The 17,308-nt window shown below is 47.2% G+C and overlaps 1 protein-coding gene across 2 annotated transcripts in view; it reads left to right on the top strand.

Moving 5' to 3' along the window:
* Nucleotides 1–17,308, top strand: part of MACROH2A2 (macroH2A.2 histone) — a 64,638-nt gene that overhangs the window by 23,905 nt on the left and 23,425 nt on the right. For both annotated transcript variants that reach the window (XM_069610709.1, XM_069610710.1), the window contains 3 exons: nucleotides 3,512–3,618; nucleotides 8,547–8,747; nucleotides 8,913–9,023. In XM_069610709.1, coding sequence (XP_069466810.1) covers nucleotides 3,512–3,618; nucleotides 8,547–8,747; nucleotides 8,913–9,023 — 419 coding nt within the window. The remainder of the gene's footprint in view (nucleotides 1–3,511; nucleotides 3,619–8,546; nucleotides 8,748–8,912; nucleotides 9,024–17,308) is intronic.

The following is a 17,308-nucleotide window of genomic DNA, read 5'->3' on the forward strand; positions in this document are numbered from 1 at the left end:
GCCATTTCTTTTTGTTAAAGTCCTTCTTGTGTTTTACCAGGTTAGCCTTCTTTGTTCACCGTCTTTTGCCCCCCCCCCCCTCTGCTGCGTGATTGACAGCCAGGCTGTGTGAATGGGGGATTTCCGCATAAAAGGCAGGACTCTTGGGCTGGAAGTCGGTCGCCACTGGAGCTACAAGGAACAGAACAGAAGAGAAGTGGAGAAGGAGACCGCAGCTGCAACTACCCCGTCCCGGTGAAGCCCTGAGCTATCTACCCTTCAACGACTAGAGCAGATTCAGTTCGAGTCTTCTTCCCTGGTGGGGTCAACCCGCTCATCTTCCACAGCCAGAGGGTCCTCTTCGTGGTCGAAATCGCTGCACTCTGCTGTAGTGGTCCGGATAGCCATCTCATTTAAAGGAGTGCACCTTTTATTCGTCGCTGCTGCTGGCCTCATCCCTGAGTAGTGCAGACCCCTCCAGACGTCCTTCCTGTCTCCACGACCGAAGCTCCAGGAACCGTGGGTCTGCAGGAAACTACCAGTAACGAATGCAGTGGCACCAGCTTATTAATTGAATAAGGTACTGTGTCCAGCTTCGAGGAACTAGGGTGAATCCCGGTTTCTCATCATCCAAGGCGTGCCCTTGTCTTCCTTCCCTCTTGGGTGCTTCCTCGATTGACAATATCCATGTACTCCTGGCAACGTTGAAGCTTGAACTGTCTGACTGTGATCCTTGACAACAGGAACCCAGTTCCACTTGACACTGGCGCAGGCCTATTGACTTTTGGTTTTCCTGTCAGCAAGTGTTCTCTGATTCTGTCTGCCTTGACAAAAGTATTGCCTATGATTTTTGCCCCCAACTTTTTGGTTAACTCAGTGTGTGGTTGCCCAGGTAACATTTCTTTAACATTTCTTTCCGTGGATACGTGCATCTTTCGTAAGACCGAACTGTCATTGCTGTCAAAAAGTGATTGCATCTGTATTCCTGGTAACGTCTTTTGTTTTACATCAGTCCATCCAAACATAGGGTACTTACCTTGAGTTGTTCTGTGCCAAGAGAATTGGTTGTGTAGTGTATTACTCTTCAACCAAAAACCTTGAGTCAGTGTTTGCTTGAGTCATGTTAATTGTGGTCCTTTGTGTAATTTCTACTACTGCTCATTTGCTCTTGAGATAAGTCTGGCTGCTCAGCTACTGCTACCACTTTAACAGTGTAGTACAGGCTTGTACCAAAGGTGAACTTGTATTACCACTTGTAGTCTTAATTGTGTGTAGTGGTCCCTAAGGGCACTGCACAGGATTCTGCTTAACATTCACCACTGAATCCCGCCACCGACAACATGAAAAAAGGGAATAAACCAGGTTTGGCGCACAGTCAATCTTGAAGGACCTTTTATAAACAAATGGCAAAAAAGACAAAATGGGTACCCTTGGGTACAATACTGCAGCTGAGGATTCAGCATGTAGTAAAAACTCACAATGGTGGAAAAATTAAGCCACTGCCGCCAGCCATTAAATGTAGTATGGGTAACCTACATGAGAAGGTAGACAAATGGCGGGCGGGGGGGGGGATACGAAGTAAACCCCCAGCACTCCACATAAGATGTGTGTGCTGGGTCTATGAAGAGAAAAAAGGTAAGTGAAGTCAATTTCGCTTACGACTCTTGGAAACAGTAGTTTATCCAAGAGATGTTTAAACCTTACCAGAAATCCAAAGGACTTCTGTGACACTGCACTGAACTGCACTGAAGGTACTGTGTCCAATACAAAAAGATGATGCTATGCAGTTTGTCAGACTCCAAAACCAAAAGAAACACAGGGTCATAATCGGATAAAAATACATGAGTGAGAAAAACGTCTCATTCACTCCAGGATAAAAGTTTAGTCCTAAAGTCAGTAAAAGAGCTTTGGGTCTCTACTGCAAAAGGGAATTGGCACAGAAATCTCCCTAATGAGGGGGGAAAAGCATAATCTTCCCCTCAACTGGGAGGACGGCAAAGAAACCTCCATAGAGGGAAATGCTCAGTGCACCCTATCAGTGATCTTGTGTCCCAGATGTCAATGTCTGCATGGATTGGAATGTAAGCTGAATTAGTTTCCCTCTGGCCCAAAGCATGCCAGGGAAGCGATGCGAGACTGCTGTTGGTGCAGCGCCACAGGCTTTGCTGTATCTCTGTGTGCCGAAGAGCAGTAGCGCAGATCTAAATAAAATCTGCTAATCGCACGAGAGCATACATTGGAGTCGTGGCATTAAACAGTTAGTTACACACTGAATAGTAGAATACCAGCCTTCAGTTATTTGGGTTTGTACTGCAAGTGTCGGGGGGGGGGGGGGGGGGTGGCTGCCTGTGTCCCTTTTGGACCTCTGGCATTTGATCTGATTGACCATGTGACGCCCAAGTTCGGAGTGCATGGGTTTGGGGGTCTTGGGTAAGGTCATGAACTACTTTGATCCACAGACAATTTGTCCAGATTAAATTAGCTAGTCCAGTGCCCCAGGGTGAAATCGTGTCACCCTTCATGTTTAATTTGTAAATCTGTACTAGGGCCCTAGTTTTGGAACAGACCTTGCTAAACTGTTTTTGTTGGGTTTTTTTTTTGTTTGTTTTGGTGCAGGAACACAGGAAGTTTTTTGAGGTGAAGCCCACACCTCATTTGTTTACTGAAAGGAATTTTGTTTTTCCTGGATACCTCGCAGTTTGGTTTTTTTTTTTATAAAACAAAGTAAGGCTTTTCCATGCTGTTTTTGCATTTTGTGATGAAGTGGAGGATTTTATTTAGCAGGTTATTTTATAGGTGCAAACTCATGGTCCCAGTTGTGGTTTAAAAAAAAAAACGAACTGTGAGGTAGCCAGGGGGGAAAAACCTTCCTTTCATGTTTAATTTGTATATGGCACCACAAGGTGGTCTGCTTGTATAAGAGGTGAGGTGCTACAATTCACCATTTAGCACAGATGACAATGATACCATAAGGTGTTTCCCATTGCTGCCGTGTTGCGGCCTGGTTGACTTTGTGATATTTTAAATCTGGATCCTGGGGCGCGATTGTTTTTGAGGAATGAAGACTATTCAGTAATGGTAAATGGGATCTGGGTCATGTTTACACTATATATGACCCTGTACCAAATCTTGCCGCACCGATCTGCTTGCCTCGCGTGCCCTCTGGCCTTCCTGCTCCCAGGGGACACTGCGCACCTCATACTGCATCCATTGAAGTGCTGTGCTCTTTTGTGGGGGGCGGCCGGGTTGGATTTGGCTCTCTGGCCTGTGCTATTTCCCCCCTCTTGGACTGAACCATTTTCAACTGACGTGGGGGTTATCCCTCTTCCGCACTGTAGTGTGTGCTTGGGTGAGGCATACACCAGTCTCTATTTTCGTGCTGACCATTTCATTCAATGGTGCAGGTAGGGGCAGGTTAGCATTGTTACTGAATTTATAGTTGATGTAATACCACCTGTTTGGAGGGTGTTGTAATATTTGAGCTAAGTTGCTATCTTTTTTATGAAATTAATACAAAATTATTATGTTGCAGCTGAAATCTTGGAGTTGGCAGGGAATGCTGCAAGAGACAACAAAAAGGGAAGAATCACCCCAAGGCATATTCTTCTAGCTGTTGCAAACGACGAAGAACTGAACCAGGTAATTTTGGCTGGCTCTGTACTTTGTACCATAAATTGCTATTCTATACCTGAATTAGATTTTCAAATATTAATACATTTAATTCTTCTATATTTGTATGCGGGTGTGTTTGTCCGGATTCCTCATTTGTCTGGGGCAAGATTGTAGTCTGTTTGGATGCAAAAAATGTACTCTGTAGTGTGAAACCTGAAGGTGTCTCACCCGCTAGTCCCCGGAGATCTGAAATCCATTTGGCCAGGACACGGCCATCTCTATTGGATCCAGTTCCTGGGGGTGGACCAGTGGGGGAGGATCACCCGGTTTAGCGGGTCTTGGTGGGGGGGTGCTTTGGGGAGTGGAAGAGGGACACTGACTGGTGAGACACAGTATCCCGCTCCTTACCTTTGCCCCATCCTACCCCATAGGATATTTAGAATCTCCACCAGCCCCCTTTTATCCGACGCAAACACTTTCTTACACCGGGACTAACACCAGAGACATTTACCTGACCTGTCCCAACACAAGGGCCAGGCAGAGTGAGGTAACACTTGAAGGACCTTCCCCCCTCCCCCCCTTACAGGTATAAAAGGCCGAGCATGAGAGCACACTTTGAGCAAGGCCGAACGCATGAGGAAACCGGTAGTTCAACGGAGGCGAAAGGCGGCAAAACCTGGAACCGCACTCCTCCCAATCCGCAGCAGCAGTTTGACTGGGCTGTTGAAAATTAAGGGCACTACCTCAAAATCGCATTTGGCCGGTGAAGTGTGCTCAGCTGCTGCTCCGCACCTAAGGCCCCGGCAGGACACAAATCTACTGCTAGGCCTCCCCGATTCGCCGGACATCACCGAAAGCATTGCAGGGATTACTTCGGCAGTGGGGCTGATGCCTAAGGAGTCAACAATGCAAGGAGCGTGCCGCGGACTCGTACGCGCCACAGCACCCTGATGCTCGCAAGGACTATGAAGACAGTCAGGGGCCTTTGTCTAGCACTATTAGTAATACATTTCGGCACCAAAGGGAAGGAAATTAAGATTTTCTACCTTTTGCACCTTCTGGTTCATCTAAATAGACCAGGGGAAAAAATGGAAGGATTCATGGACCGCTTGGAAAGGATTGTCTCGCGTTCGGGGCACCCTACACCCAAGAGACCTCGGGAGGATCCTCTTTCTGTGGCAACCTTAAGATTTCCTGGAAATTTAGAACCTTCTCAGGAACATTTCACTTCTATCCACCCTGAAGATGAAATTCAAATGGACATATCAAGACGTTTACGATGAAGGGGCTACTACCTTCCTACAGGACTACGCTGAAGATGACGGGTGGATGCAACGGAAGACTGGGAGGACACATCAAGTTGAGGAAGCCATGGGCGCTCCCTACTCATCAGGACACAGATGTCCTATTTGTGGATTCCACTCTGGCACGCCAAGCTTCACCAGTAGACGATCAGATGGCTTTCAATACCATCCTAAGAAAGGCAGCCGATTATTTTCAGATTGCCAGCCAAGAGGCCATACTTGTACAAGATTTTGTGGAGGACATTCTCAAAGAGAACACCCCCCACCCCCCTCACCAGCCAAGCCATTCCTCCTAAATTCGATCAAAAGGAGATTGGCTCCTTCCCTGCTCACGCCAGCCCATACCAGGGCAGTCAAAGGGTGGAGAAATTATTTCAGCCATTGCCTACTGACCCTCAATATATACAAAGCCATGCCACCCCTGATTCCCTAGTGATTACCATCACCAGGAAACTGGCAGGAGTACCCCTTGCTACAGGGGAGGCACCTCCCAATAGGAGTCTAAAAGGCTGTACGCCATTGGGTAAGCGAATTACCATGCCAGCTGCTTTTACCACACACATGGCAAACAACACTACGTTGCTTGCTAGTTATGCCGATGTACAGTGGAACCTGGTGCAAGAAGGTCTGTGTGATGTATTCATTATTTTTAAGTAAATGTGGCAAAACACTTAGTATAGGGCTGAACCTACTAGATTCTCAGTTGCAAGTCATCTGATTCTTTTTTTTTTTTTTTTTAATTGTCTTGCCTTTTTAGTCTCAATTTAAACACTGCCTTATTTGGCCTCATTGCACTTGCTCTCTAATTTTGGAATGCAGCATTTAAGAAGGGAGGCCCGATTAGCAGACCTCCCCTTCAGAAACCTAATTACCTGCATCATTTTATTACACTAAAAATCAAATGGAGCCAGGGCTTTCACACCCATACAGATGGTATCCGTCACATGTGCCATCGACCAAGATGGTTGAGCCCTGGCTCAACCTCAAAGTGAGAAAAGTATACAGAGGAAATTTGCCTTGGAGTGTTGCAGTCCAGATTTAGGCAGTCGCAGTTTATGCAATGTTGTCGTTTTGGATCTCTGAAGAAATGGCCCAAGCCCTGGATTCTTCTCTATGGCCCAGTTGTTCTCTTCCCATCAGCTGCTTGCTAAGGTCGACTCAGGACTCCACACCCTCCTTTTCTGCTGTCGACCATGCCACATCCAATGCTGCTATACTTCACCAGAGCCTTGTTGAGCATGTCAACAAAAAATGAGCAACAAGTGCCCACCGTGTACACCTTTCCATTGAGGGTCCACTGTTTCCAAGTTGCCACAAACCCTGTCTTTCAAAACCAGAGCATAATGTGAATATAGTCAAGGCGCCACTGCCTCCCTGCTCGAACAGTGAGAACAGCCGTCCACCAGCCCCTCACTGAGCCCATGGTTCCTTTTGTATTTTGCAGCTGTGACTGCTGGTTGTGCTGACACACCACCTCCTCGCGGGAACAGCTCGCTACCAGACCCACTCTGCTCTTTGGACATATTGTTGTCTGGCCTTCTTACTGCTTTGGTTCTATGTCAGTTTCCTGCTTTCTGAAGGTCGCACATTGGTCTAGTGTGTGCGGCCCTCAAAGTGGCAAAAGGACATGCCTGTTGTGTTTTTAAAATATATATATTTTGGCGGGTTTACCCGCCCGAGCCCTACTTTGCTCCTCCCTGCCCCCACCCTGCACATACATGGACACATTATACTTACCCGGCACCCCTGTGTCCCGTCCTCTGTCTTGCCCCGCCTACTCGTATGTGGCAGGGGCGTGACAGATGTGCTCTGTGTGCTCACGGAGTGGTCTTTTCCCGTCAGGTGGGTAAATAAAAAAAGGTAATTTGACCTAAGAACCGAGAAATCCCATGTAAGGTCATGCACTTGGTGTGTGTGTCTGTCTGTCTGTCCCCCTCTCTGTCCTCCGAGTTCCCCAGTTCATTATAAATAGGTTGGCCTGCTAAAATGTGTTATCAAGGTCAGATTCTAAAAATCCATCTCAACTTGGAGGCCCAGGCATGAAGTCAGTAGGGAAATCCTGCAAGCAGTGCTGGGGATCCGGGGAGCAATATCCTTGCACAGAGTAAGTAGTTGGCTGTGAGAAGGTCTTGGTAGAGCTTCGGCCCTCCTTTGAGCAGCAGGCCTTCCAGAGTGCAGGTTCGGCAATCAAGCTTTAGATGAGGTGAGTGGGCAGTCAGTGAATGTGCTGTAGCCCTGCTTTGGAGTCGATGGGCAAACCCAATCGCACGCCAAGCATAATTCAAATAGAGTGGTGGTCAGCCAGTGGCAGAGTATGCATTCTGGAAGGGTCTTGCACAAAGTAAGGAATAAACACAGTCCCAGACACTGCATATGCCAGACACCCGCCCCCAACCCTAGTAGCCAAATGGGCCCACTTCCTCTTTCTCGCACATCCTTTGTTATAGGGATGGTCATGTGCCCCCTCAGATCTTCCAGGCAAGAAATAGAACCTCCATGTTGATGAATGGAGGAGTCGTCTAAACGGACTCAGCCAGGTAGGATGGATTCTACAGTGGAACCATTTTAGAAAGGGAAACAAAAACCCCACTAAGACCAGGATGTACATATGGGAACCCCTGCATTATGTGTCATAAGGATTCTTAAGGCAAAGCGCTAAATGCGGAGCCAAACACTGTCTGGTTTGAGATTAGGCCTGCTGGCAGAAAAGTCACAAACCCAGACAAAAGTACAGGGGCTACCACATGTAGTAAACTGACTTTCTGTTTAACAGTTTGCAACCTCCCATAACACCCTGTTGTAATTGGCAGTGTTTGGTGGATGGGTTTTACTGTCTCTGATGCTTCAGTGTCGTTTAATAGAATCAGTTGCAGCTTCCAACTGGTGGCAGCAGTTTACGTGACTTGGTAATTGTGATGGGGGACCTTGAGATTGGGTGATGAGTTACTGTGCTAACTCAATATTTGCATGTTGCTTTTTTGCTAGGGTGTCGCTCCAGAAATCTTAAACGGATTTCTCTGACATTGGAACAGATCCAAATGGGTTTCAGCCAGCCGTGGATGTGTAGCTATTTATCATCCTAATGGACTTGTACATGTTACGCAGGGCACAGTATTTGTACTCTCCTCTAGCCATTGGCTAGTGATATCTGACCCTTAATGTGTAATCAATGGTGTGTGTGGAATTGATGACAAGCACATGTATGGCCGACTAGCAGCTTGCAACCTTAAATAATAACCCCTATTTTAGGAGTCTTGCTTTGTTTCGCAATGCTGTGCAGTCTACCCCCGTGCACATTTTAATGAAGCTGTTAACATGCATGTTCAAGGTTGGTCATTCTCTGCAGCAAATTTTTTTTTTTAAGTGTGTTCCTTAACAGACTAAGTATAAATGTTCTAAAGATTAGCTCATGCTGAAATTCAATGGTGTAGGTCTGCTGCAAATTCCTTAGTAAATGGGTTCTCTGCAGCAATGGGCATGCAACACCTACACCGCATATAAAAAGTGTACACCATCAGTCGCAGTTTCACGTGTCTGCTCCCCTGTCCTCATTCGTTGCCTCCCTGTCTGTTTGGCCTTTGTCTCCTGAAATGTGGATACATCTTGGTTTCAGGGTCACATACTCTTGACTTATATCTTGTTTCCTCACAGCTGCTGAAAGGCGTGACCATTGCTAGTGGAGGAGTCCTACCCAGAATTCTTCCTGAGCTGTTAGCCAAAAAGCGGGGCTCCCGAAGCAAGGAAACCATCCTCTCACCAGCTCCTGAGAAGAAGATAAAGAACAAAACTCCATCACCAGCCAAAAAGCCAGCAAAGAAGGGCAAGGCTGCCAAAGGCAAGGCAGCGAAAAAGGTAGGTTTAGTTTTGAAAACTGTTAGCGGTTTAGAGTTTAGTTTCAGCCAAAACCGAATAACTAAAGTGGATTATGGTGTGAAAAAGCGGCTGTAGGGCAGTGTTGAATGGTATGGATTTGTAGTAGGAACTTAACCTGGTTGCTATATTCACTTCTCTCCACAGGAAAAGCAGTCTGACACTGGGAAAGAGAGTGCTTCCAACACAGCCACTGAAGATGGACCGGGGGATGGATTTACTGTTCTTTCTTCCAAAAGCCTCCTCTTGGGGCAGAAGGTAATTAATTAGGTCATGTTTTTGCTCGCTACACTGTAGCTAAATACCCTAAGTATTTCAAATGATCTATATGAATGTGTAGAAAATACTTACATTTATTGATAAAATAACCAAGTAAGGTACAAGGAAAGTCCCCAATTGAGTTGGGTAAAACTTTGTATCTAGTTTCAGCATGTTTCATTCTGCCATTCACCTCAAAAGCCCTCAAACAGGTTATTCAGTTAACTACTAGTTTGTGGTCTTCAATAACCTAAGCTCTCTATCCCTGATCTTACATAAGCAAAGTGCAAAAACTTTGTCTTCTAAAGGTTACCCTGGAATCCACTTGTTTGGGTTTTCGATTTGGCTTTCATGTTTGGAGTTGTGAAGTGTGTGCTGTTTGTGAGGTAGAGGTATGGATGAGTGTTGGGTAAGACTTTCATATTCATGATAAATCTTCCTGACCTCTGCCAACCCCAGAACATTTTGTTTGGACTTGGTAATTATTTTACCTTGTCCCTAGATGATTGGTACTCTATGGGGACGTGTTATGTCTCGCGATAGTGGGCGATTGGAGTTTGTTTCATATAATTGAGGACTGACTCTAATGTACTATGACGGCGGCACACTGCATTTTTTTTTTTTGGTTTTTTATTTCCTGGGTGAACTATTGTTCCAAGAAGCAAAGTGGGATTTCTATTCCCCTTTACATTTTATATAGTGAGCCAGCACACCCCACCTTAAGTGAAGTACTGGAGGGGGGGGGGGCTACGCTGTATCCCCTTTCCTACTTATCTGGTAACATTTTTGTTACAATTGCAAGTTTACTTAAATGGCTGGTGGCAGTGGTGTTCGCTTGGTGACTTTTTAGTCTTCTTACTCACAGGTTGTTAAATCTGCCTGGATAATGCACAGAAGGGCCACTGTTAAGCAAGATTGTATGCTTTGGGTGCACTGCAACAAACCTGACCTTCTGGCAATAGGAACCCAATCTTTGGCATAAGTCTGTACTACACATGTTGGTAGTGTGATGAGCAGACAGGATTATCTCCAAGAGGGGTCAATGTGAACAGTAGGAGTTATACAGAGATTCACGGTGACGAGTATTCAAATAAACTTGCACACAACGTTTCTTGATTAAACAATTAATAATTTAACAGTTTGAGTAAGCCTTCTTCAGAAGGGGCAATATAACAGTAACACACAAATGCACTCCAAAATACACACACTTCATCAAGTACCAATTTGGGATGGCATACATACCCTTCCTACACCCTCAGATGACTTAAATAGGTAGGACACTGGACATTAATATACCACTATTGCATTTAGAGCAATACTTAGTATGTCAAAGAAAAAGGTTATTGGGACACGAGATCTCACAAATATTCTGAAGCAGGTAAGTACCCCCCAACGCAAAGCAAGTTAGCCCCTTCCTGGAAAGAAGACAAAATACACAGTCTGAGGGAATAAGAGTCACTCAGGGAGCCAGGCTAGGCCAAAGTCAATTGGACAAAAGTGTAGGTGAGCTGAAGCAATTCTTGCAGGTAGGTAAAAGTCTTGCACAATGTTAGTCTTTGTAGAAAAGAAGAAATCAAAGCAGGGCCACAAGCTGATTAGGCTTGTGAGGTAAAGGAGCTGTTAGCAACTCTACAGAAGCAACCAAGACGTCTCAACTGAGAAGTAAGGTTACACACAACAAGAGGTAAGTTCTTAGACTTTACAGTACCTGTGGTTAGAAGAAAAACTGTTCAGCTGGCTTCTCTTCATGTGCACCTCTGCAGATCCTGTGTTCCTGGGCCTCAGTCGTGGGGACAAGAAGCACCACATCTGGAGAACTCCTGCACTGCAACGGGATGGTCGGCGACAGAAAAGGACCAACTTCTATTCAGTGGCACTTCCTGGTTCCAGCTCCTTGCATCTCAGCAAATGGCACCACTACTGATTCTTGGCTGTTATGGGCTTTTCTTGAATCTGGGGTCAAGCACCCTGTTGAGGCGGCTCAGGCTTGGTCAGGCCTGCTTTCTGCGAGTCCAGAGGGGAGCTCTTGGCCAACTTAAAAGCAACGCACACAATCTGGTGTTCCTCTCCTAGGTTCTTCGGTTCCAGCAGCAACTGCAGTGAAAATAAAACCAGCTTACAGGTGACTTACTTTGGAGTTGATTGGTCCCACGAACTCAAGGGGAGAAGTCGTCCTTGCAAGGCTTTTCTAGTCTAGACTAATTCGGAGCTTCAGCACAGCAGCAGGGCTTCACTGGGCAAACCAACGGTCCAGGAGTTGCAGCAAGCGTCTCTTCCAAGTTCATCTTCGGATTCCTTCATCCAGTGTCAGCTCTGCCTTCCAAGCCAAAAAGCCTCTCCTTTTATGCAGGTTTCTCCCATTCATTCCAGCCTAGCTGCCAGTCAAACAGCAGGGTGGCTGTCCTTGCCGGACAGTCAGCCGGCCAATCACCTAGGAGTGCATTCCTGACTCCTAGGAGACTAAGCACGGAGTTTTGGGCACCTCCCTCACTTCCTGCCCACCCCGGACACCCTGGAGCCAGAGGCAGGCTTCACTCGTGAATCCCGCCAAAGACAAAACTAACCAGGACCAAACCTGGTTTGGTGTGCAGAGTAAATCTCAAGAAGGACCTTTCCCCAAAGAAATGGCGAAAAAAGACAACCAGGAACATTATCACAAAAAACCAGCTGGCTTCTGTCTGGGTACCTGGGCCTCAAGACGTGGGGACAAAAGGGAGAACAAACGCCTGGGGACTCCTGCGACAGCAATTCGGAGGTCTGCAGCAGCAGCTATGGGATCTTTTCAGATCAGCAGTTTCAGCGCTCGATAAACGGCACAACCACAGATCTTGGCTACCGGTTGGGCTTCCTGCACTCTGGTGAGGGGGACTTGAGCTCTGGTTGTCCTGGTTCCAGTATTGAAGCCCACCAAAGGCAAAACTAACAAAGGGCTCCAACCAGGTTTGGAGTGGAGAGTATAACCCAAGAAAACTCACAAACTGAAAATGGCAAAGACCAGGGCCATTTTGACAAAATGGGCACCCATAGGTGCTGCAGCTGAGGATTCGGCCTGCGGTAGAAAAGCACAATGGTAGGAAAATTAAACCACTGCCACCAGCCATTTTAAAGTAGTCATGATAGCATAAGAAATGTTGCATGAGTAAGTAGGAAAATGGGCTACTAAGTAACCCGCCTCCCCCCCAGCACTCCACATAAGATGGGGTGTGCTGGACTGAAAAAGGGAAGTTAAGTCAATTTCACTTTACTATTCGTGGGAACAGTAGTTCTCGCAAGCAAAGGTATTTAAACCTTCACAGAAATCTAAAGGATTCTGTAACACTGCACGGAAGGTGCTGTCACCATACCAAAAAGTAGATTACTATGGAGTTTCAGACTCCAAAAACAAAGGAAACCTACAACCCAAACCGGATCAAAATACATGAGGGAGTGAGATCGTGTTCACGCACACCAGGTTTCAAATTAAAAGTCCAGCAAAAGAGCTGGGGGTCTCTAAGGGAATTAGCAAAGAAATGAGAATTCTCCATAACACTTGGCTACTTGTATTGATGGATTTCATTGCTGCTACAGCTCACCTTTAACCCTCTTGAGATGAGCCTGGCTGCTCAGTCGCACTACCAACTTGTATAGTACAGACCTATCCCAATAGGTCGATTACCTAATACCAAGAGGACAAGGGTGGTGTAGTCTCCCACATGGTTACTACAACAATTCTTGCCTAACAGCCAATGTCGCTCTTAAGGCGGCAAACAGGCCCCGAAGCACGATTTAACCGGCCAGGATGTCGGCCTTGCAGCCCAGTGGAAAAGATCTATATAGACCGATTGGTGCTGGATGCTCTCGCCCATGGACACTCGAGTTATCGCAGAAGTGTGGGCAGATACCACCGGTGTCCCGGCAGGAGCATCACATCCCTCAGATCCTGGGGGGGGGGGGGGGGTAGAGGAGTACGGGACATGCTAAAAAAAGGGGGGGGGGGGGTGGGCGATGGAGTCTATTCCAGATACTTATTGGTAAAAAAGACTCGGGGCTGGAGGCCCATTCTAGACCTGCGGAGCCTCAGCAAATACCTAGAGTCCCAAAAAAAAGGATGGTCACGTTGCAGCACGTACTCTGCCAACTGGAGGAAGAAGACTTATTGTTGCTGGAGGACCCATTTTTCCACTCCCCCCCCCCCCCCGCGCTCCCCATTCACGAGAAGCATTGCAAGTTCCTGCGCTTCGTAGTACAGTGAAGGCACTGTACAAGGCCCTTCCTTCGGACTGCGCGCAGGGTGTTCACGAAGTGCCTGGTGCCATTGGCGGCCCATCTGCATCTACAAGGAATTCGTGTGTACCCATAACTCGACGACTGGCTTATCCGTGCCAAGTCGGGGAAGTAGCCGTCGAACATACGGAAAGAACCATCCGGCTGCTGACAGATCTTGTATTCTTTGTGGACTATTAAGTCCTGCTTGATTCCATCACAGAACGTGCTGTTCCTGGAGTCCAGGCTCAACACTGTCTCCATGCTGGGCAAGGTGCAACATCTGTTACTGAAGACCGCCACAGCGCGGACCATCAGGTAACTGCTTCTCATGATGTTGTCGTGCAGATCTGATACAGCTCTGCAGGTTTCATGTGCAACCCCTTCAGGAATTGCTGGACGCCCATTGGATCCAGGTGTCCGGAAGCTTCGCAGACAAGATTGCCCTAGACTAGGTCTTCAGTCGAGCGAGAAGGTGGTGGGACATGCGTGTTGGGCAGTATTGCATGCAGTACCCTCTGGGACCACTAGACACACTTAGTCCTACAGGTGTTGGCCAAACCAACCTTTGGTTTAAGTTTGTACTACAGTTTTTGGTAGCTAGCTGAGCAGCCAGGCTTAGCTCAAGGGTGAATGTGAGCAGTAGAAGTAATTACACACAGGACTTTCAATCACAGTGGTTCCAGTAGACACTTCTACTCAAGGTTTCTTTGTGAAACACTTGTGTAATAAATGAATAATCATTTAGAAAACATTTTACTAGAAGGAGGCAACTTAATATTATATACCAATACACTTCAATACAAAACTCTAATCTTTTGAGACAATTTGAGCTCCCCTGAAATAGGAGCCAAATGGCAGTTCAGGTACTTAGAAGTGAGCAAAAGGGACAAGGTAAGTACAATAAATCACATACTTGATAGAAAGTGCAAATAGTTTCAGTTCACCAGAAGAGTTCAATTCAAATCAATAGGCCAGGCCAAAGTCAGTGGGCTAGTGTTCTGGATAGGAAAAAGCAGTTCTGGTATCAAATGGTAAAGTCTTTGCAAAAGTTCTCAGAAGTAGTTTAGGTGAAAAAGAATCGTATGTCGGGTCACAAGCTGATTAGGCCTGCAAGTTGGGAAAGTTTCACGAACTTTCACCGTGAGAGCGGCATTCTCTCAATCTGGTTGGCACAGTACCTTAATATGAAGCACACTGCAGCTGAAGACGTTGGTTCCTGGGAGGTCCTGCAGATCTCACTGTTGCTGAGCCTCCATCGTGGGGACAAGAGGGAGGACGTCGGGCGACTCCTGCACTGCACGGTTCGTCAAAAGCAAACCAGATGTAGTCACTTCAGTTCCAGTAGCTGTAAATTCAAGCACACAAGCTGGCATCCCTCTCCCTGGTTCATCCTAACAAGCCTTGAGAATGGTAGCCAGTTGGTTTACGAGTTGATTGAGTTGGTGGGACCAAAGGAAGAAGTCGTCCTTGAAGGGGCTTCTCTGTCGAGATGAACTTGGCAATTCGGACCTGCAGCAAGGCTTCACCGGGCAAACCAACAGTCCAGGAGTTGCAGCAGCCGTCCTTTTCCAGCTCTTCCTCGGTTCTTTTGTTCTAGTGGTCGACTCTGCTTTCCAGTCCAAGAGACTCGCCTTTTAAACAGTCTCTCCCTTTCATTCCAGCCTAGCTGTCACTCACCAAGCAGGGTGGCTGTCCTTCCCGGACAGTCAGCTAGCCAATCATGCCAGAGTGCATTTGGGTCTCCTAGGAGACTAAGCACAGGGAGTTTCGGGCACCTCCCGCACTTCTTGCCGACCTCAGATGCCAGAGGCGGTCTTCGGTCCTGATGTCCGCCGGAGGCATACAAACAAAGGGGCCAAACCTGGTTTGGCACGCAGAGGCTACCAGGGCCTGTTTAAGGCGCCATCTTGAAAAACATGGCTCCCGTGATTTTTAGCTACTGGTGTTCGCGGTCGGGGAAAAAAATCATGGTAGTTTGTTGTAAAACCACTGCCACCAGTCTTTTCAATAGGAAAGGGTAGCATTTAACTGCTACATGAGTATTTGGACACAGGGGATACTAAGTAACTAACCCCTCCAGCACTGCATTGTAAAATGGTGTGTGCTGGGTCTAGAAATTTGGAAAGACTAGTAAATTCAATTTCACTTTACATTCTCTGGGAAACAGTAGTTTGTCCCAGAGAAGGTATTTAAAACTTTGGGAAGTCTAAAAGACATCCCTGTGTCACTGCACTGAGGGTGCTGTGTGACACAAATAAAAAAGATGATGCCTTATGGAGTTGTTTAAAACTCCATGACCAAACACAGAAAACAAACAGAATGGAAAAGTTCAAAGCCCCAAAGTTTAGCAAAAGAGCTGGAGAGCTCTAAGGTTGAGAGCAATTGGCACATTTTGAGAATTATCCCTAACCGTGCTTTCCGAACATCGCTGGGGCATGGACTTCCAGAGCACCCGTACCAGGAGACTGTCCCCACGGACGCTTTCCTGGAGGGATGGGGAGCCCGCACAGACCTCGCCACGACAGATGCCTGTGGCGACCTGAGGAGAAGGATCTCCACATCAATGTCCTGGAGCTTCGGGCAGTGTTCTTGGCTCTCAAGTCGCTCCTTCAAGGACAAAGTGGCGTGTGGCTTCACTGACATACCACCAGGATGTTCTACATCAGGAAGCAAAGGGAACCAGATCCCCAGTGCTCTCCAGAGAGGTGCAGGACTTGTGGCACTAGGCTGTCGCCCTTCCATTCCACCTGTTGGGAGTCAGGAACACATTCGCTGACTTCCTCCGCAGGGAGCTGTGCTCTTGCCACGAGTGGGAGCTTCGACAGGATCAAGTGGACAGACCCTAGATCGATATGTTCACAACTGTGACGAATTCCAAATGCCACAAATTCGCCAGCAGGTTGCATCAGCCGAGGAGCACGAGGGATGCGCTTTCCTTCCCGTGGAAAGGCCTCTTCCTTTGTGTTCCCTCCGTTGCCTCTCCTGCTGCGAGTCGTCAATCGGCTCACACTGTGCTGATGCAGGATAATCCTTATCGCCCCGGTATGGCCGAGGCAGGTTTGGAACCTGGACCTTTAACGTCACCTCCGGTCAAGCTGCCAGTGGTCATGGATCTGCTCACCAGAGAGGGCGGTGCAATCCTGTATCACGACCCAGGATCGCTGAACCTGAAGGCTTGGCTCGGAGGGTACGAGCTGCCGGCGGACTGCAGGGAGGCATGGTCTACTCTTCAGTGCTACGGGCACTAGTGAAAACATTTTGCAACGTGGTGCCGGGGTCAACCCTCTGCTGCAGATTCTTCCGTCCTTGGCCAAAGTGGGGCAAACCTCTAGCAAGGTGCATCTGGCTGCTATCTCCCGCTACACCAGGTCTCAGGACGGTCTTCTCTTTGGGCCTGTTGTCTAGTCAAGGAGTTCCTCAATTGTTCCTGCCGGTGTAGGCCCCTGCCCCGTCATGGGAACTCAACTGGGTGCTGACAAGGTGCATGGGGCCACCCTTCGAGCCTATGCATCGGGCTCCTTTCGCGGAAGACTGCTTTTCTCATGGCCATCAATTCTGCCAGGAGAGTAGGTGAGATCCAGGACCTATCCTGCAAACGGCCTTCTCTGGCTTTTCACGATACATGGTTGGTGCTGCGAAGTCCAACTAAGGCTTAGTAAAACCATTCAACTGAGGCAGTACAAGACTCCACTCTTAGTATAAGGCTGTACCACCCGAGTATATGGTAAAGTAGACTGAGCAGCCGGACTTATCTTAGGAGGGAGAGCGTGCTGTAGAATCAGTACATGTGAAATTTTCATACAAATGATCCAAAGAAACACAAACCTTTTGTATTGTAAAAATAAAAGATTTAATTAAATACAGGTAGGCCCAGATAAATCTAGGGGTAAGTACTAACACACTATATGAAATCCCAATATAAAAACACAACACTATACTAACACTATACTTGAAAGTACTCCTACCCAAATATAGACCTTATTTGAAGTACTTAACAGTAGTTCTAGGGAAGTCCAAAACTTTTCATACACCTTCAGTAT

This window comes from Ambystoma mexicanum, chromosome 8 (genome assembly GCF_040938575.1).
Source record: "Ambystoma mexicanum isolate Mex_15411 chromosome 8, UKY_AmexF1_1, whole genome shotgun sequence".
Classification (NCBI taxonomy): domain Eukaryota; kingdom Metazoa; phylum Chordata; class Amphibia; order Caudata; family Ambystomatidae; genus Ambystoma; species Ambystoma mexicanum.